The sequence below is a fragment of the Myotis nattereri genome, assembly GCF_964212035.1.
Source record: "Myotis nattereri genome assembly, chromosome: 5".
In the NCBI taxonomy this organism is placed as follows: Eukaryota; Metazoa; Chordata; class Mammalia; order Chiroptera; family Vespertilionidae; genus Myotis; species Myotis nattereri.
Window position 1 is genome coordinate 58753633 of NC_138080.1, and position 21582 is coordinate 58775214.

The 21582-nt window shown below is 35.5% G+C and overlaps 1 protein-coding gene across 2 annotated transcripts in view; it reads right to left on the bottom strand.

The window, feature by feature from the left end:
* Window positions 1-1410: 1410 nt before the first annotated feature.
* Window positions 1411-21582, bottom strand: part of ABCE1 (ATP binding cassette subfamily E member 1) — a 28724-nt gene continuing 8552 nt past the window's right edge. For both annotated transcript variants that reach the window (XM_081091008.1, XM_081091009.1), the window contains exons 4-18: window positions 20214-20311; window positions 19142-19259; window positions 18348-18485; window positions 18120-18189; window positions 16822-16918; window positions 15846-15935; window positions 12649-12770; window positions 9417-9638; window positions 7990-8049; window positions 7832-7890; window positions 5879-5989; window positions 5661-5803; window positions 5424-5546; window positions 3511-3622; window positions 1411-1941 (exon numbers count right to left, since the gene is read on the bottom strand). In XM_081091008.1, coding sequence (XP_080947134.1) covers window positions 1894-1941; window positions 3511-3622; window positions 5424-5546; window positions 5661-5803; window positions 5879-5989; window positions 7832-7890; window positions 7990-8049; window positions 9417-9638; window positions 12649-12770; window positions 15846-15935; window positions 16822-16918; window positions 18120-18189; window positions 18348-18485; window positions 19142-19259; window positions 20214-20311 — 1611 coding nt within the window. In that variant the 3' untranslated portion in view covers window positions 1411-1893. The remainder of the gene's footprint in view (window positions 1942-3510; window positions 3623-5423; window positions 5547-5660; window positions 5804-5878; window positions 5990-7831; window positions 7891-7989; window positions 8050-9416; window positions 9639-12648; window positions 12771-15845; window positions 15936-16821; window positions 16919-18119; window positions 18190-18347; window positions 18486-19141; window positions 19260-20213; window positions 20312-21582) is intronic.

Sequence of the window (21582 nt, forward strand, 5' to 3'; positions counted from 1 at the left end):
CTAGAACAGCGGTTCTCAACCTGTGGGTCACGACCCCTTTGGGGGTCGAATGACCCTTTCACAGGGGTCGCCTAAGACCATCGGAAAACACATATTTTCGATGGTCTTAGGAACCGAGACACCGCTCCTCTATCGGTCTCCAGGTGGGTCCGCCCACATGCAGATATGGTCACATATGAGTACCCGGCGTATTAAAGGGTCGAGGCGTTAGGAAGATTGAGAACCACTGCACTAGAGGTTCCTATTGCTCAAACTGAGAACTCGGACTTGGATAAATTTTTTAGAACTTATGCCCGGCTGGTTGTTTCAGTGGTTGAGCCTTGACCTATGAACCAGGAGGTCATGGTTTGATTCCTAGTCAGGGCACATGCCCAGGTTGTAGGCTCGATCCCCAATGTGGGGCCTGCAGGAGGCAGCCAATTAATGATTCTCTCATCATTGATGTTTCTATCTGTCTGTCCTCCTCCCTTCCTCTCTGAAATCAATAAAAATATTTTAAAAAATAAAATTAGAAGTATAAACTGAACGTGGTTTCACACTAGAGGTTTCTATTGCTCAAACTGAGGACTTGGATAAAATATTAGAACTCTTGCTTTGCATTATCCAAAACTAAACAAAAGAAAAAAAAAAGAGTGAAATAGATGCACATAATATCCTCTATATCAGTGATGGCGAACCTCTTGAGCTCGGCATGTCAGCATTTTGAAAAACCCTAACTTAACTCTGGTGCCGTGTCACATAGAAATTTTTTGATATTTGCAACCATAGTAAAACAAAGATTTATATTTTTGATATTTATTTTATATATTTAAATGCCATTTAACAAAGAAAAATCAACCAAAAAAATGAGTTCGTGTGTCACCTGACATGCGTGTCATAGGTTCGCCATCACTGCTCTATATCCAAACTTAGAATTAAGTGTATTTGGTACAGGGATACTTTGTATTGCTGTCTGGGGAGTGTTTGAATTAATGTTGCCTTTAGATAAGTGGCTCACAGTTCTTGGCTGCCCACCAGAAACCTGTGGAAACTTACAAATATATAATTGCTTAGGCACCAACTTGAGAGATTTTTGAGCCTGTACTTTTAAGGGAAGCAAGCATTCTTTATAATGCATTTTCCTAAATCTTTAATTAGTGATTATAAAAAGGTATGTTTAGAGAACCATTACCTTGAGAGCAACTACAGAATATAGAATCTTATGGAATGCTAAGCTGAGTATATCAAAGTGAAGTTAGGTTGTTTTCTTGGTGAAAGTTGGGGGATATTGAAATGATTTTTATGAAGATATTCAAAAGTACCAAAAATTGTAAGCAATGATTAAGTTGGTAACAGCAATTTCTGACAGTGGTGGTTTGTAGATGATGATCTTTTGAAAGTCTAAACACACTGATAATATAGTGCAAAGACTGAAAACAAATATAATCCTAATATTTATTTATCAAATTTCATCAGTGGAATCTTAGACCAACTTTAAAAGAAGGGCAGTTCATTATATTGACATACGTGGCAAACTATGTAAGTAAGTACAGAAACCTTTTTCAAGAGTTTTAAAAGGGGGCAACACTGGTCAACATTTGGTACATGAATATAGTACATCCACTGAAAAATCTTCCCATACATCATTAAAGTTTGGAGGTAATTAATATAGCTTGAAATGTGTTCATTTTAGAATGTTAAGAGGCAAAAAGGGCCTTATCATCAAGAACAGAAAAGTGGCATGTTTTTTGTGGTTCAGACTACAATTTACAATACAACTGGCTTATGTTACAATAAGTAAATTCTACTTCAGGCTCTAGAGTATGTGGGACTTTAAACCTGATTAAAGTTTTATATGACAAAAATCCCAATGTTTCTTTTAATAAATGGTTTATCGATATTGTCAGATTCAGTCTAATCATCCAAGAAAAAGTAGTTTCCACTCTTCTTTTGTTCTACATCCTAAGAAATAAAATAGAGAAGGAACAAAAATCAACACCATTCTCCTACATGTAGAGGTAAGACTTTCACTCACAGTATTACTTAGCATTGTTTACAATAGTTACAATCTCCTCTGCACTCAGGTCTGTTTCTGGATATTCCTGGGTCCATGACTTAGAAGCAAGATTACTACCTCTGCTCCCCATCCGTACTACAGAACACTTCCCTTGGTTCACGTCAAGCAAAGCCCTTCACATAAAATACTTATAAAGTTGCCATGAAAAATACTGTTTCCAGGAAAATTATTAAATTCCATTTTCATCATTTTAAGCTCCTGGTACAAAAGGTCCATATTGTTGGTTTGAGAACTGCCTATTACACAAAATATGTAAAAATGTCCCCAGTGCTCTTTCCTGACTGGCCAGTAATGATGACCCATCTACCTATTTGCCTAGCTGCTCACTTACTAGGGTTAAGGTATGACTGCGATGAGTGGGCAGAGAGAACCAAACCATACATTTCTGCAAAAAAAAACCCAAAAAACAAAAACAAAAACAAAACAAAACAGTACAGTGTTCATAAAGGGGGAGGGGGGGGGAACTAAACACAGAAAATAAAAAACCGTGTTCATAATACTTCAGCAGAAATTCTTAGGAAAAATAAGTTCTCCATAATCAATGTTCTAGAATTTAGGTCCTCTTTTCTGCTTAATGTTTTCCAAAACTGAAATCTGTCATTTCATTCTCCTGGCCAGTGAGCAACAGCCATAAATAAAACACAGAAGGCTAAAGGCAACATGATGTGTACGATGACTTTGTCTCTGCCTTCCAAAAACTAATGGTTAAGTCATAAAGCTAGCAGAGTACAAAACAATAAAATCTAGTGATTGCTACAGGTACGATGTATAACATACTTCTACAGTTTCTAAAGTATTATGATAGCCAGAGACCACAAAATGTAAGCAGCATTTTAAAGAGGCTCTGCAGGGGATATGAAAACAAATGGTGTTTTTTTTAAACTCATTTTAAAAATGAATTTTTAGTGACCAAGAGATTATTGCCTTCTGATAACAAATGGTATTTCACAGAAACAAATGGTATTTCACAGACTACATCAAGTGTAGGTGGCACAATTATTTTAGATACCACAAGGAAAGAAAAAGTGCCAATTAAACTGACAAAATATTTTTCCATTGTTTAGAATTTTATGATCATTGAAGGAGTTTATTTAGACAAACTATATATTTTAATTATGTTGTTCCTATGCATGCACAAAAAAAACACCAAACTGATTAAGGTATTCTTAAAAACTTGTTTCACTGGTGAATTAGTGTAATCTTTCTGAAGGCAGTTAAATGGCAATTAACACAGGTGGTACAAGAGTGGGTACAACTCGGATGACATGAACAGCTCTGCAGGAGTTCAGGTAGCAATGGCAGCCACATCCCAATTGCTGCCTGTAAAACTTAAGTATGCCACCAGGTATTAAAATATGAAAAGCATGACTCTTGGAATTAATAAAATATAATACAGATTTTAATTTGAAACATGCCTTGAGTTATCCAAGATTTAAGATAGTTTTTCTACATACCTTAATAGAATTGAGTTTGTTTATTCTTGGCCTATAGTTGTTTGGATCTCTTCTGAATGTAATTTCAAGCTGAGATAAAAATTTATTCATGCCAGCCAAAAGGGTTTGAGGACTAGAAGAAAAATAAGGCCAATTTTTATTACATTCTACCCCTCAAATTTAACTTTTTGGGATAAAGAATCACTGTTCCCTCTAACTCCCCAATCCTAAGTCATCTGGATAGTAGTATAACCACAGCATATTATAAACTCTATGTTCTGAAATGTCTTCGTGTGTTCTCTATAGTTTGGCTATAATATTTTTGTGCAAAACTTAATTTAACTTGTTGCTGATCTGGAAAAAAACATTTAAGAAGTACTACAGAAAAGCAAAGATCATTAATTAGGAAATTACAGAATTTCAAATCTGACATTTTTAGGGGAGAAAAGACTTTAACAGAAAAGGTAATATTTATGTTGGAAATTAGGCACTGGAGGGAGTATTGTACAACATAATGATTTCTAGTAATAAGAACTTTTAAAATGTCTGCTTTATTCATCCTAAATCATGCTAAATCACATCACATATGTGGAACATTTTATAAACATAAATACAAAGAGGATCATTATTTGAATAAATAAGCCTTATATGGCCTAAGAAATGTCCCTAATCAGTAATTGATGTATAAATTTAAAATGAAAATAATGGAATTCTGGAAAGTTTAGTAAGATACTTATATTTCGACCGACCACGACCGACCGCCAGCGGGTGTGGGCCGGGCGCCGCCGGAGCGGCAAACCCGGTGTGCTCCCGTCCCCCTGTCTTCGATCGACTGCCAGTGGGAGATACTTGTATTTCATGAATGAATTATTCAAATAGCAACTCCATTCCTCCCTAATCCAGAAAATGTTATGTTGGAATCACATAAAATTACTGTTTTTATGGGTCGACAATGGTTGAATATAGTAATTTCATATGGGTCAACCTTATATGTTAGGCTTCTCTACATTACAAATGCTCTCAAGCCAGTAAGGAGAAAAATGATAGGAAAAAAAGAGAAATAGTAAAATCATTACATTTGGGGTCTACTGTGACCTTTACCACAATCATGTAACCTATGTGGATTGATCTTTATATATCCTATGTGACACGTATCGTTTTCAAGGTTATTGCAAATTCGGAATCCTAATGTGTTTCGGAAATCCACATAATGCAGGTAAAACTTAACATAAATGAAAAGGCGAGCCCTAACTGGTTTGGCTCAGTGGATAGAGCATCAGCCTGCGAACTGAAAGGTCCCAGGTTCGATTCTGGTCGGGGGCATGTACCTTGGTTGCAGGCACATTTCCAGTAGGAGGTGTGCAGGAGGCAGCTGATCGATGTTTCTCTCTCATCGATGTTTCTAACTCTCTATCCCTCTCCCTTCCTCTCTATAAAAAATCAATAAAATATATATTATATAAAAAAAAAAAAAAAAAAAGTGAGAGGCTCAGAACTCTATATGCTTATCCCCCTGGGCCAGGAGTTCTATACATTGTCTGAAAACGATTCTGCCGGATCCCATCCAGTATTCCATGTGAATAATCTTGGATGTCAGTGTATAATTTCTATTTCTGGCTATCTTTCCTTCTTAAAAATTAAAATGGTTTGAGTCCCCAGGTGGCTCAGTTAGTTGGGGCTTTGTCCCATATATTAAAAAGGTAGTGGGTGGGTTCGATTCCCAGTCAGGGCGAGTATGGTAGGCAACCAACGGAATGTTTCTCTCTTCGCCTTCCCCTCTCTCTAAAAATCATTTAAAAAAACCATATCCTCAGGTGAGGACTAAAAAAAAAAAATAGTATGAGTAGTGTTTATAAGCTTATTGGAAAATTTTAAATAACTTTCTAATTATTAAAAGTTATAATTAGGCTGAATATTTTAGAAAGTAGTTTTACCTGTTTGCAACTGTGTTCTTAGATGGAACACCATCAAAAACAATGACTCGATCTGCTAGATAGGTGGCCATGATGAAGTCATGTTCCACAACAAAGGCTGTCTTCTTAGCATGGAGTATGAAACTAAAACACATAATTGCAAAATCACAGTTTTATATAATCAAATATTCAAATGCTATATTAAGCACAGCTGTATGCCAGTACACATAACCAAAAATACTTTCATGAGGTCATTACCGTTTGACAACTCGAGCTGCCATCAATCTTTGTTCAGAATCCAAATATGCAGATGGTTCATCAATTAAATAGACATCAGCAGGTTTGCCCAAACAAAGAGCTAACGCTACTCGCTGCAGTTCACCACCAGATAATGTCTGTACCTATTTGGAGAAGGTTAGCAAACCATTTAGAGACATCCAGTTTAAAATAATAAAATAACAAAAAAATTAGAGTACCTCTTGATCGATGATGTTTTCAATTTGCAGAGGCTTCATTACATCAGTCACAAATTGTGGATGAGTATAAGCATCTCGTATCTTTTCATGTAGTAATTGTCGAACACTTCCCTGTTTTTAATGGATAAATATTGAAATTTTATTTTAGTACAGAACTACTCTAATTATGAATTGTAACAAAGTTAAGTTCCAGAGCAAAACTATGTCAATTTGCCACCAACAGATATCAATGGTGTTTTTATGCTTATCTGTCATCTATGGCATGTTCTGAAAATTTTACATTAAACCCATCATGTCCAACAATAAAAAGAAAAGCAATAATCTTGAAATTTGAAAGTAATAAATGATGAATGTTTCAGGGGAGAAGTCATTGAGAGTAGGAATAATTCTCAAGGTCAATGTATCAGTAAGATAATACAAACTGATAGGATGAATCTTAAGATGCACTGCTGATTATTTCTGGAGAGGTCTGAGTTTGCGAACTTAAAAGGTAAGCTTAGCCGGGCTGGTGTGGCTCAGTGGTTGAGCATCGACCTATGAACCAGGAGGTCATGTTCGATTTTCGGTCAGGGCACATGCCCAGGGTTGCGAGCTTGATCCCCAGTAGGAGGTGTGCAGAAAGCAGCTGATCAATGATTCTTATCATTGATGTTTATATCTCTCCCTTCCTCTCTGAAATCAATAAAAAAAAAATATTTTTTAAAAAGGTAAGCTTTATAGAAAGTATCAATGGTAAAATTTTTTATTGTACGCTAAGCCACCTCAAATAGACCTAAGAGAGTGTTGAGGTACTGAGTATGGATATTGTAGTCAAGAAGTTCATTACAACACCTGCAGAAACTAGAGATTAACTTCATGTTTTCAAGGTTCATCCATATTACAACATGTATTAGTATTTTATTTCTTTTTATGGGTGAATAACATTAAATTTTTTGGATATACACAGTGTTTATTCCATTCATCAGCTGATGGACATTTAGGTTATTTCCCACATTTTGGCTATTATGAATAATGTATTTGTGTGCAAATTCTTGTGTTCAGATAGTCTTCATTTCTCTTGGGGATATATCTAGGAGTGAAAGTGCTGGTTCGTATGTAACTGTGTTTAATTGTTTGAGGAACTGCTAAGTTGGTTTTCAAAGTGGCTGCACCATTATACATTCCCACCAGCAATGTATGAGGTTCATATTTCACCAATACTTCTTTTTTTAAAGTCATCCCAGTGGGTGTGAAGTGGTTATTACATTGTGGTTTAGATTTTCATTTCCCTAATGACTAATGATGCTGAGCATCTTTTAATGTGCTTATTGAGCATTTGTATATCTTCTCTGGAAAAATGCATATTCAAATCTGTTGTTTATTTTTAAATTAGTTTTAAGAGTTCTTTATATATTTGAGATAAATGATTTACAAACAGCTTATTCCATCCTGTGAGAGGCCTTTTCACTTTCTTGATCATGTTATTTGCAGCACACTACTTCAGGTTTTTAAAGGTTCATTTTGGGAAAAGATGCCTATCAGATTTTAAAAGCATTTTCTTAGTGGAAATGAATCGACTATAGTCTTAATACCTTTTCTAGACCTTTAAAAGCATATGTTTTTATTGATTTCAGAGAGGAAGGGAGAGGGAGAGAGAGACACATATCAATGATGAGAGAACCATTGATTGGCCACCACCTGCATGCCCCCTACTGGGGATCAAGCCCACAATCAGGGCATGTGCCCGGATCGGGAATCGAACTATGACCTCGTTCATATATCGAGGCTCAACCACTGAGCAACGCTGGCTGGACTCTAGACACTTTTTGATAAAACTGTACAGAAACTAATTTGAATTTTGATATAGAAAAGATTAACATTATATATATGTTTATGTGTACGTATGTATGTGTGTGTGTGTGTGTGTGTGTGTGTGTGTATAAACTTTAATAACCAAATAACAGAATAACTCACAGTTGATTTGGGACTGATTTTCTGTGGCTTATAACTGACATTTAAAACTGGTACTTCTCCTGCAAAATAATGCAAATAAATAAAACACTGAACACTGCCCAGATCTTTAACATTTACTATGTAGAACTGAATAAAAGGAATCAAGATTACAACAGTACCTCCTTCATCAGGTTTCAGTCTTCCAGCAAGCATTCTGATAAATGTCGTTTTACCAGTACCTGGCAACACAACATACAACAAATTGACTTGAAAGATGCTCCACATTTAGTGTAAATCACTCTGTACTACTGGGTTTTAATTGAGAAATTAGTTTTAAAGATATACACTGACACTACTGAATTCTGAAGGTCATGCAGAGAAATACTTTCATGATTCACCTCTCAAGTATCATTCTAAACTAATTAGGAGGAATATAAACTAGTTAAAACTAATAATGACCACTTTAATAAATGATAGGCCTAAGTATTAGACTTTGGCTACTTTTTAAAATATGATATTTAGCTAAAATGTCAATGCATATAATTTATTAAGACAGAATAGTATAATTTATACCATCATTATGAAGACCATTTACATGAAATATTTAAGTTAATTGCAACCCAGTTCAAAATTCCTTCATTAACTAAAGGCTGATACATTGAACAACCCTCATAAAAATGTTCTTCCACAGCTTTATAAGCTACTAGAGGCCCAATACACAAAATTTGTGCAAGGGTGTTGGCCCTGGCCTCTGCCCACCACCGCCACGGCCGGGGGTCCTCTACCGCGACCCCTGCCCGCTGCGGCTTTGTCCAGAAGGAATGACATCCGGTCTAATTGGCATATTAGGTTTTTAAAGGTTCATTTTGGGAAAAGATGCCTATCAGATTTTAAAAGCATTTTCTTAGTGAAAATGAATAGACGACTATAGTCTTAATACCTTTTCTAGACACTTTAAAAACGTGTTTTTATTGATTTCAGAGAGGAAGGGATAGGGAGAGAGAGACAGACATATCAATGATGAGAGAACCATTGATCTCTGTGGCTCAATAACTCATTTTTAACTTTTATTATTATAGATAGTATACCATTCAAACGTTTTTTTGTGTTTGTTTTTAAATGATGAAAGCAATATCAGATATTTGGTACTCAAATTCATCTCATAATTATATTTATGATGGCAACATAATATTAAAAAGTGCTGGTAATAGAACTATTTACAAAGGTAGACTAGTTTGGATTTGAAATAAGAAAATCTCCAAAAGAAAGAGTGCAAGAACATTTAAAACATGATTGCTTGTGAATTGCAAATATTGTTTCCTTCTTATCAGTATTCTATGTGAATAAATGCCCTATCAATTTATAAATAGAGAAACTAGATTTCAAAAAAATCTTATTTTTACTGAAGGTTATAAGACAAAATAATATGAACTTGATTGAATGACAGTGAGATTAAATCACATAATGTTACAAAATGTGAACTATACTGAGAAATGTATGGATTCAATCCAGCTTCCAGACCTATAACTTAGTTTTTCATGGAGCAGTTAAAATTAAGTTACTAGGTAAACAGATGTTCACATATCATAAAATTAGAAAAACTTACCATTTTCCCCCAACATCACCATGATTTCAGAATCTGTAAACTCTCCAGCTACAATTGCTAGCTCAAACTCTCCCATCTTTTTTCTCATTCCAGGATATTTATACATACACATTTTTTTAACTTCTTCTTCATTTGCTGTCTCAGCCACTTTAAAAACAAGTGATGCATCTCTGAATCTCAAATTTTCTGTTGGAACGTAGCCATCCAAAAAAATGTTTATGCCTATTGAAAAATCATTGACAATAGATTAGTAAAGATCAATTAAAAAAACTTTCTCTACAGCAAGAAATTATTACATAAGAGTTCAAACCTCAGGCTCTCTCGGGATCACTGTAAGCACAGGCTTTTAATTTCTGTGGATTTATGGTAACATGTAGTGACAACCCAGTGTTTTATGTATCTAATGAAAGTTTAAATAATTCGTGCACATATATGTGGCCTATATATATACACACACATACAAAGCACATCCTTTCATTACGATGTGATTTTATAAGATATTTCCCCCAGGAGTTTTAATGCAAAAGCATACGATGCCATTTCTGCTGCTCATTTTTAACTCACAAATTGTAATTTTTCTCTAAAAATGACTAGTAAAAGTGGATTATTTTCATAGATTGACATAAAATGATATAAAATAGTCTGGGGAATAACTTTAAAAAAGCAACAAGTTCCTTTTTTTAAATATTTTTATAGGAAGGAAGAGTGAGATAGAAACATCAATGATGAGAGAATCACTGATTGGCTGCCTCCCGCACGCCCCCTGTGGGGGACCAAGCCAGCAACCTGGGCATGTGCCCCAAGTGGGAATTGAACCACAACCTCCTGGTTCATAGGTTGATGCTTAACCACTAAACCACGACAGCCAGGCTGGGGAATAATTTTTTAAATAAACTATTTAAATTACGAGTATTTATTTTCACATGAGCTATAATTATACATTGAGGTTATAATTTACTGCATTTATCCCAATTATTTTTGCAGGTTTCTAAAACATTGATAATAATGAACTTCATTTGACACTTTTTGGCTTCATTTTACAAAGTCAAACACCATTATCTAAAAGGTTTTAAAGACTGGCTAGTGTCACTCAGTGGTTGAGTGCTGACCCATGAACGAGGAGGTCACAGTTCCATTCCTGATTGGTTTGGGCACATGCTCAGGTTTCGGGCTTGATCCCCAGTAGGGGGCATGCAGGAGGCAGCTGATCAATGATACTTTCTCATCATTGATGGTATCCCTCTCTCTTTTCCTCTCTCTGAAATCAATTAAAAACAAAACATTTAACAGGATATAAAAACTGGAAATAAATTAACTTATACATGAGAATCCTTCCACACTAAAGTTGTTAAGATCCATAATGGCAGACACAGAAATTAAAAAGTGGATTATTTGGGAAACAAATAAACAAAAACACTCTTTTTCAGTATTTGCTATATATAAGAGAAATAAGAGAAAGACTGGCTGAAGTTTTGGAAGGTCTTGAAAGGAAGTCTAAGAATGTTATTTGTTTCATCTGGAACTGAGAGCCACATCAGGGGGCCTGTTAAGCTCAGCCTAAAACGTAGGTGTGTTCAATAAATATTTGCTGACAGAACATATGAAGAGATACATTGATTTTGCCAAAAATAGCATTTTAAAAAAATCTTTATGTGAGGTTAAAAAAATTAAAACCAAAAATTAAATAAAAACATAAACTTGAAGGAAAGGAACCTTAGTGAACATTTAGTCCAAGTGCATAATTTACAAGGTAAAAGGAAGATGCAGAGAAATAAGGGACTTTGAGCAAAACATTAAACATTAATAAATCAACCTTTACATTCTTACTGCAATGTTTGTCTTACCACTTTTACAGTTTAAAGAGTTATATATTTTGCTTTAATTTCAGTTTTACTAAAGGAAAGCAGAAAGATTAAGTGGTTTTCTATTTGAATTGTTTTAACATAAGGCACATTAAAAACCTCACCAGGGATTATTTTTTCAGTGGCAAAGCCTTTCACAAGGCATTCATAAACAGAATTGACAAGTGATTATCCACATAATTTTCAACAAGATTGTAGAACTACTACTACTATATGCTAGAGTAGATACTCAAGTCGGCGTGGCTCAGTGGTTGAACATTGACCTATAAAGCAGGAGTTCACGGTTCGATTTCTAGTCAGGGCACATGTGCAGGTTGTGGGGGGTGTGCAGGAGGCAGCTGATCAGTGATTCTCATCATTAATGTTTCTATCTCCCTTTCTCTCTGAAATCAATAAAAATATATTTTAAAAAATATTTATATATTTTTATAAAATAAAAAAGCTACCACTACCTTTTTATGCAAAATGTATAATGCAATAGAAATTTCTTTTTCCAAAAGGACTTTAGGTATCACAAAGACTATTACTTATAGACTGCTATTTTTTAAAAATATGGACTAAGTAGTCCTTTTCGGTATTCTAGGTTGTCAGCTGAAGGCAGAGCCAAAGAGAAGAAATATAAAGGAAAATAAAAGAAAGAAAGCAGAGAAAGGAAATAGAAATGAAAAGGAAAAGGCATATCAGATGGAGAGTGCACAGATATTGTTTCAGGAGCCAGTTAGTGGTAGGCTAGTTTTTACTTTTGTCTAACTTGCTTAGGTAGGGAAGAGCATGGAAAAGAGAGGCCAGAGAGGCCCTCTTTCCTGCAAGTAGAAGGAATACATAAAAATATACTAAGTTATTTTACTAGACTTATAGTCAGTTCCTAAATATATACTTATTTACATAAGTATATATACTTACTAAACTATCTTATTAGACTTTTAGGCAGCCCTAATTCTACAAACTTAGGATAGATAACATACATTTGAAACAAGATAAGCACTAAAAGAATTTTAAGAGTTTCACTACTGGTATTGGCCTGTCACAGATGAAGTTGAAGATGATATATAAAAGTTTCTACAGAAGCTAAAATATAAAAGAAACTTTTAATAAATAGTAAAACTATTTATTAATAAATAAATAAATAGTAAAACTATTCTGCCAAGTTTATTTCTATCCACCCCAAAAGAAAATTCTCCAAAAAGATACAGGTTTTGTATTATAACTGATGAATATAACCAAATATATATTCTGTTACATGATTAAATTTCATGAGACTAGAGTTTTAGATAAGTCATATTAGAGGGACTTAATATCAACAATAGTACATTTTCTTAAGCATTAGAGTAGAGAGAATACAGCATTGTGAAAACAGTTTTGCAAGTTACCTTCTCTTACACTAAAAGGCATAGTGACAACACCGTATGCACTTGGTACGCCATATAAACAGCAGATGAAGTCAGAGAGATAATCTAATACACTTAGATCATGCTCCACCACAATGATATATCTGAAAATTAATATAGATTTAAGATGTAACAATATATATAACATTAAAATTATATTTAATTATAACTGCTATGTAACTTTTATAAACCACAGTGTAAATTTCAGGAAAAGATATATATTTTCAAAAAATTAAGTATAAAGACCATATTAAACAAAAGCCATAAAATATTTCTTTAAATATGACTCTATCAATGTTCATATTTCAAACTGGTATCCTAAACTAAAAGAAAAAAGAGTTAATATTAAATATATAAGAAATATATTTTACTAATATACATTTTAAAATAAACTTTACAAAGCAGAAACAATTAATAGATTTAAATCAGATGTAGCCTAACTGATTATTATGCTATTCTCCTTACACATTCAATCTCTCTACTTGTCCCATGCTGGCTGTGGTAGGGGATGCATGGAGAATCACAGACAGAATCCTGAATCTGAGAATTTCCAATATAGCTGGGAAAGACAAATCTCACTCACTTTCTTCAGGTCCCTAGACATGGCTCTCAGTTTCCAAAGAAACAAATAACATAATTAGACTTTCTTTTAAGACCTTCTAAAACTGAAGCTACCATTTTTACTTCATTTATATATAGGACATACTGAAAAATGGGTCTTTCATTATTTCCTAAACAATCCACTTTTCCATTTGTGTGTTTCAGGGGTATTCTATCTTCTAAAACGTCTCCTGCCTAAATCCTCACTTGTTGGAAGTCCCTCCTACCATCTCAAATCCTAACTTCTGTAGGAAGACCCTTATAGTCAAATGAATGTTCATTCCCTCATTCTTGAACTTTTGTCACTCTGATCCAATACTTGTACTGAGTACCCTACAACTTGTTCACAAACACCCTGAAGGCTGCAATGATCTTTACTCTTGTGTTATCCATCAAACAGATATTGAATAAAGTTGTTGAATGATGAGGAATTTGGACTTATGTTAATAGGCAATGGGGAAAATGATAGGTTCTTAAACAGTATTATCCAGCAGAACTTTTCTTGATTATGAAAATGTTCTATGTTGTCCCATCTGGTAGCGATTAACTACACGGAATGCGCAGCACTTAGAATGTAACTAGTTTGATTAAAGAAATGAATTTATTTCAATTAAAATAAAAATAGCAAAATATGGCTAGAAGCTACAGCCCAGTTTTAGAATAAAAGAATTATATGAAAAATCATCACTTCAGGAAGATTAACCAGGCAAGAAGAACCATACTTTCTTAAAGGAAGCTGTCACAGTAATCCAGGTGTCAGGTAGTAAAAGTAGGAATGAAAAGTAGGGGGAAAATTTAATATGAAAAGGGAGTATTAGTGAGCCAGTACTCACCCTGCCTTATGTTTCTGTTGGCAATATTCCATTACCTGGAATAGTCCTCTATTTTTTACCATTAAAATCTTTAAGGCCCAATGTAAGGCTACACAGTATTATCTAGTGGTTTTTAATTTACTTTAAAAAGAAAAAACAAAAATCAGGTCAAACCTCCTGTTTTCCTTACTTTCAAATGGAGCTTATGCAAAAGTTCAAAATGTAAAAAAAAGCCAGCTCGTGTGGCTGACTGGTTGACCATCAATCCATGCACCAACAGGTTGCTGGTTCGATTCCTGGTCAGGGCACATGCATGGGTTGTGGTCTCAATCACCAATAGGGCCCATGCAGAAGGCAGCCGATAGATGCTTCTCTCTCATTGATGTTTCTCTCTCTCTCTCTAAATCAATAAAAAACATTTAAAAAATGTAAAAAATAACTTAGGAGGACCACTCTATTTTCTGAGGATTTGGAAAAAAAACAGGAATCTGCACCATGATGAGAAATCTATGCTGTGAAAATTTATACCCTACAATTAATTTTGGTTTAACTGTTGGTTTTTAATCTTACTGAAGATATTATTAGAGGTCAAATTCTAGAGAATCCCTTGTATTATTTTTTCTTTCTCCAATCCATCCTCTCTTTTTCATTGTTTACCCAAAGATAATGATCTCCCAAATCTTTGTAAAGCATGAAAGACTGAATGTGTCCTTTGACATGTAGAATTTCAGGATACAGATATACTTCTTTTAACTTGGTGTCAATTTATCATGAGAGATTATTTTAACCCTGTATCAAAGACCTAGCACATACGTGCAAATGTCTAACTCAACCATTTTCTTCACTTTGTTAATATAATTTGCTTTGACACGTTATCCTTTTACAGTGAAGGTTCTGTAGTCTGATAATTTCGGACTGTAGTGATTTGGCTGAATATTTACAAATTGAGATACATGTCAGCTGGTTATAAATCACTAACTTTTTCATTATGGTTAGGCCATTACTTGATATTTTTTAAAAAATTATGTGTGAAGGTAGATTGTCTATGACTTTTATTTCAGTATAATAAAGGGATATAAATATATTTTATAAAAAAGAGCTAGGGTTTAGAACTTGACTGCTTATGTATTTTCTTTATCAGGCTGTGAAGTCCTTGAATACTGGGACTACATTTTATACTCTTGCATTCCCCAAAGAGCCAGGCCTATGTACAAGGTAAAAATTATAGCTGCTATTTGGCCCAACTAAATTTGTTTCTTTATCACTGATAGTTGAAAGATTCTATTCTAACTTAGAAGATTACTATGAGGCTCAAATGAGATAATGGATTCAGAAACTCTGCAAACTACAAAAGCACGCCTTATATACAGGGTGTTATGATTACTTAACAGAGGTTAAGAATTCTCTTGTGCTCAGAAAGACACTGAAAAACTGGAATTATCCTGTTGATCCTTATTTTCTAAATTCTGTGTGTGTCTGAATGACACATTCATTTGAGGATCTGGTAAGAGCTAAGGATCTGCTTCCCAGAAACCCATTCATTTGTACCAGAATTTGCAGATCATTTCAGAGCATTCATAGTTCCCTGGAACCAGGCATAGTATCTTGCATTAAAAACCTATATTCTAGTTAGAGGAAGGTAAATTCAAATGGTAGCTCCTAACCAACATGGAAAACATGCACATGTATATGACATTGATCTTTAGAAATCTGTAAAACTCCCCCCCCCCAAAAAATAACACAGGCATATGGCAAATCTGTACTTACCTATCTGGATTTATTAGGGATCGGATAGTAATAGCAGCCTTTAAACGCTGCTTGACATCTAGGTAACTAGAAGGTTCATCAAACATGAAACTATGAAAAAGAAAAGCAAACATAATTTGAAAGAGAAGTATGACATAATTCTATCTTGCATGTTATTTTAAAACCCTATAATATAGTTCATGTTTGGCAACAACAAAAATCCCCCTATTCTAACGAGGAGTCTACACTGTAATAGTAAAAACTTCTGTATTTTGTTCAGAAGAGAAATTACGAAAAGCCAAACTGCATATTGAACATGGAGAGACACTCCCAGATTAGGCTACCTTACAAATTGTTACCTGCTTGTGAAAAATATTCTGATTTAGTCCAAAGTAATACAGAGAGCTTTTCTCTTAAACAGCTGAAGTCAGTTGCATTAAGTAAGTTTCTGGAGTGGAGGGCAGTGCACAGAATTATAGACTAGAGAGCTAGCCTGCTTTGGATGCCAGAGCAAAAACGTGGAATATGGGAGCAGGAAGTATTGGGGAGGAGAGAGGCACTGGAAGGTAGGAAGGAAACTGGCCCTTTTTACTCTCACATAGCATGCCACCCTGATTCAGAGTTATCTAAAAGACCTTTTATTCTACTTGAGGTATTTATAAAACATTTGCTGGCTTTGTTAGAGAGCTTAATTAAGTCTTAAAAAATATTCTTCTTATGTACAAAGAGAGTTTAAATAATAAACAACTTACTTCATAGTAAAAAGCTCAGGGCCCCATCAATTGTAAAGTATTTATCTAAATAAATGAGTTTCTCCCCCTGTAGGAAGAACAGGTAGAATGGGCAGTTGATGCACAGCTGCTTCAGCTTACCTCAAAATGAGAATCTTAGATACTACTTGTATTGTTTCTCTCAAAACCACCGTTTTATTAGCAGTATTACAAATAAAAGCTCTAAAGTAAGGATTGAGATCTATAAAAGGTATAAGGTAACCTACATGTCAGCTTTCTGTATGCAAACAACAGCACAAGCAAATCTCTGCAACTCTCCTCCTGAAAGATCTTCCACATTTCGTTCTTTTAGATGGGTTAGATCTACAAAGAACATAGAGGCATTGTGTTTAACATTATAAGTTTTATTTCACCTCTGCTAAGTAAAATTTATATTGTAGGTCATTCTGAGTTTGACTATTTCAGTTGGAAATTGTGCAAAATAAAAAGTAAAGATGACAACTACCAGAGATTTCCCATATCTAATCTAATAAAAGGGAAACATGCAAATTGACCATACCTCTGCTATGCCCCAAGCCATGCCCACCAGCCAATCAGAGCGACTATATGCAAATTAACTCAACCAAGATGGCGGCCAGCAGCCACAGAGCTAGAGCAAGCAGGAGGCTTGGTTGCCCTGGCGATGGAGGAAGCCAAGCTTCCTGCCTGCCCTAGCTGGCTGTGGCCTCCGCTCAAGGCAACAAAGTTTCAATTATAGAAGATAAATAAATCCCAGATACCTGCTTCCAGCCAGCCTCCACTGGGAGCTTGGGTGGCTGGGGGCTGTGACCAGCCTGCAAACAGCCATCAGCCCCTCACCCAGGCTGGCCAGGCACTCCAGTGGGGACCCCCACCCTGAAGGGGGTGTGGCCAGTCTGAAAACGGCCCTCAGTCCCTCACCCAGGCTGGCCAGGCACCCCAACGGGACCCCCACCCTGATCCGGGACACCCTTCTGGGCAAACCAGCTGGCCCCCACCCATGACCAGGCCTCCATCCTATATAATAAAAGGGTAATATGCAAATTGACCTTAACAGCAGAATGACTGGATACTATGACACACACTGACCACCAGGGGGCAGACGCTCAATGCAGGAGATGCCCCCTGGTGGTTAGTGCGCTCCCATAGGGGGAGCTCTTCTCAGCCACAAGCCAGGCTGATAGCTGCCAGTACAGCGGTGGTGTTGGGAGCCTCTCCTGCCTCCTCAGCAGTGTTAAGGATGTCCGACTGCAGCTTAGGCCTGCTCCCCGCTGGCAAGTGGACACCCCCCGAGGGCTCCTGGGCTGCCAGAGGGATGTCTAACTGCCAGCTTAGGCCCATCCCCCAGGGAGCGGGCCTAAGCAGCAGGTGGACATCCCCTGAGGGTTCCCAGACTGCGAGAAGGCACAGGCCAGGCTGAGGGACCCCCGAGTGCACAAATTTTTGTGCACCGGGCCTCTAGTATTTCAACAATCCATATAAAGACATTTGTTTTATAATTTAAGTTTAGGACCTATTAAAACACATACACAAAATAAACACTTACCAAGCTGTTGACATACAATTGCTTGCGTCTTTGTTTCATCCTTTCGGTCCAAAATAGACCCTACGGTCCCCTGTCATAATATACCAAAAACAGTCATTACTGTTTTCCTCCAATATTAAAATTAAATTCAATGTTAAAATCCCTTCAATCTTTGCTTTAATTTGATATGTTTTTTTATATCTCCATCAATATCTATAAAGTATAAATTCTTCCTAAAAAGCAACTGACCTTTGCAGCCTTGGGAATCTGGTCTACATACTGAGGCTTGATAATAGCTTTGAGGTCATCTTCTAGAATCTTGGTAAAGTAATTTTGCAATTCAGATCCACGGAAGTAAGTCAAAATTTCTTGCCAATCCGGTGGATCCTAGAAATATAAATATAATTACCTGAATTTAATTTAATAATACAACTGCAAGGAGGATGACTGTTACACAAAATAGAACATGTGTCCAAATAGAATACTTTTGGCTTCTAACTTAATCTTAATATTGAGGATTTAATTTCAAATCAAGGTATACCAACTCATATAGCAGTTTAATAAAACTCAGAATAATCAGATAAGTAGCACCAACAGATTTTAATTAAAAAATGGAGTTTCATCTATGTATAGTTTCTTAGCATTAATTCCACAAATAATTTTAAAAATAACTTAAAAAAAAAAAAAAAGACACAGCCCTAGACGGTTTGCATCAGTGGATAGACCATTGGTTAGCTTGTGGACTGAAGGGTCCCAGGTTTGATTTTGGTCAAGGGCATGTTACCTCAGTTGCAGGCTCAATCCCTGGTCCTGGTCAGGGTGCATGTGGGAGGCAACTAATTAATGTATCTCTCTCAAATTGATGTTTCTCTCTCTCCGTCTCTCCCCCTTCCTTCCACTCTCTCTAAAAATCAATGGAAAAATATCCTTGGGTAAGGATTAACAAAAGCAAAATAAAACAAAACAAAATGACATATACACTCTCTTTCAGTCTCACAAAACCAACCCAAGCTATCTATTTTTTATAAGGTGGTAATACATACATCGTACTTTCCAAGGTTTGGCTTTTGCTTTCCTGCTAAAATTTTTAAAGCAGTTGACTTTCCAATCCCATTAGTTCCAACTAATCCCAAAACTTCACCTGGACGAGGGATAGGTAACCTGCCAAAGTATACAAAAATAATAAAACTCAGAAAAAGCTACATAATATCAGAATGGCATACTTTAATACACTTGCACTCCACACACATCCAATAAGCTAAGAGATATATGCCAGATATTATTGGCTATTAGAAAAAACCCCAGCCAAGATCAACTTAAACTGTTAATTGTTAGAAATGCATCTATGGCAACATTACTCCAAGTTTTATTTATTCAAAGTCTGTACTAAAGTAACAATTATTCTTTGCATATAAGGCTCAGTTTTAATGTATAAAAAAATGCTTTGGTAAAAAATATCATAGCAGGTGCAACCTCACACTGTTGTTTTTGTTGTTGTTTTCCTGCCACTTACTTACAAGGGAGAAGTGCCACATCAACCAGAAATATTCCACTTCATTCTCCCTGCTGCAGGAGGCCCCTTAAAGCTGGCAGGTTGAGAAATACCTTTTTATTAGTTAAATCTAGACTTCCAGATTAAAAATATCAGTGTTTAGCAGATAAAAACCCTCAAAGGACTCCTGTAATTTAATAATATATGTCCAAGTTCAGAGTAATATTCTCTGTTGATCATGAAATCAATAAATAAAATCAAGGACAAGTTTCCTTAAAAGTCATTTTGGGAATACAGGTTTATTAACAATAGTGATTCTCAACCCCAGATATATATTACAATCATCTTGGAGCTTGTACAACTTACTGAGGCCCAGACTTTTCATCCAGAGACAGGACGTAACTCAACTGGGCTGAAACCTGGGCATTAGTTTTAAAAAGACCCCCAGGTAACTCTAATGCTAGCCAGAATAAACAACTGACATATATGATTCCCTGTGATGTTACAATATTGTATTTCTCTTTAATGCATGGATAATACAGTTTTTTCCCAGTCTTGCATATTTCTGAAAATTCCAAATGCATTTTACGGAAGTAAAGAGGAAAGTTTACTTGAAAATATACCTGTGAAGTTTGAAGGCATTGGCACAATATCGATGTGTTGTTTCTTTTTCCAAGTTGCTCGGTAAATTGACAATTGATAAGGCGCCAAAGGGGCATTTCTGTTATTTAAAGTAAAGAATTAATTTTGTGTTAATTTTTACAAATAAACAGTTGACTAAAATGGAAAGATTAAGTAGTTTTTATAAGCAATCTTCTCAAGATGGAGTTGCCCAAAGATGTAAAATATTTTTCATTTCCTTAAAAGTTTCTAGAAGGCAAAATTGTATCAACTAATTTTGCATTACCCTTAGTGACTGCCATAATCTTAGACATTTAATGTTCATTTAGTAATTATTGAAAAACTACAGAACTTGGAAGTTTTGTGTGCATTTGTTTACATTATTAGATAAAAGAAGGCAAGATAAAACATGGTTATTGAGTACTATACAACTGCATATTCAGCCTATGATAGATTCCTTCCCTCTACTTCCTTCTTCCTGTCTTTGTATACATCTGTTTCTACCTTAAGTCCTTTAAGGTCATGGATTGTACCTTTTTTGTCTATTTATGTCGCAACAACAGCTAGCATAACATCTGGATAGAGCAAGGATTAATGTTTTTCTGCTGTGGTTTTTTAACTTTCCATATGAAAAAGATGTTTCTTATTCCAAGTAAATTCACATGAAAAAAAGATTTATTCATAGAAAACCTTATTCAAATAATACTTGACTAGTAATCAGATAAATGGCTATGAAACAAGAATGGCAAGAACTGGAGGTTAATTTAAGAGTGGTAATGTGGCCCTGCCAGCATGGCTCAGTGGTTGAGTGCCGACCTATGAACCAGGAGGTCAGGGTCTGATTCCCCATCTGGGCACATTCCCGATCCCCAATGTGGGGTGTGTAAGAGGCAGCCAACCAATGATTCTCATCATTGATGTTTCTCTCTCTCTCTCCCCCTCCTTTCCTCTCTGAAATTAATATATAAAGAGTGGTAATGTGGCTAGAGGAACTTATCAGATAACTTCAAAAAGTTATCTCACATCCCAGAGTATAATCTCACATTTGAGATTTGTTTAGCAGAAGAACTGTTCAGTGAGCTCAGGGACCAATTCAAAGTCTCTGTATAGAAAAATTTCAGTGAGTTCTCATTATATGTTATAAGAACACAGATAATTAAACAAATAAAACTTTTGCTTTCTAAATACATAATTACTACCCTCTAAACCAGGGGTGGGCAAACTTTTTGACTCGAGGGCAACAATGGGTTCTTAAACTGGACCGGAGGGCCAGAACAAAAGCATGGATAGAGTGTTTGTGTGAACTAATGTAAATTCAAAGTAAACATCATTACATAAAAGGGTACGGTCTTTTTTTTTTTTTTTTTTAGT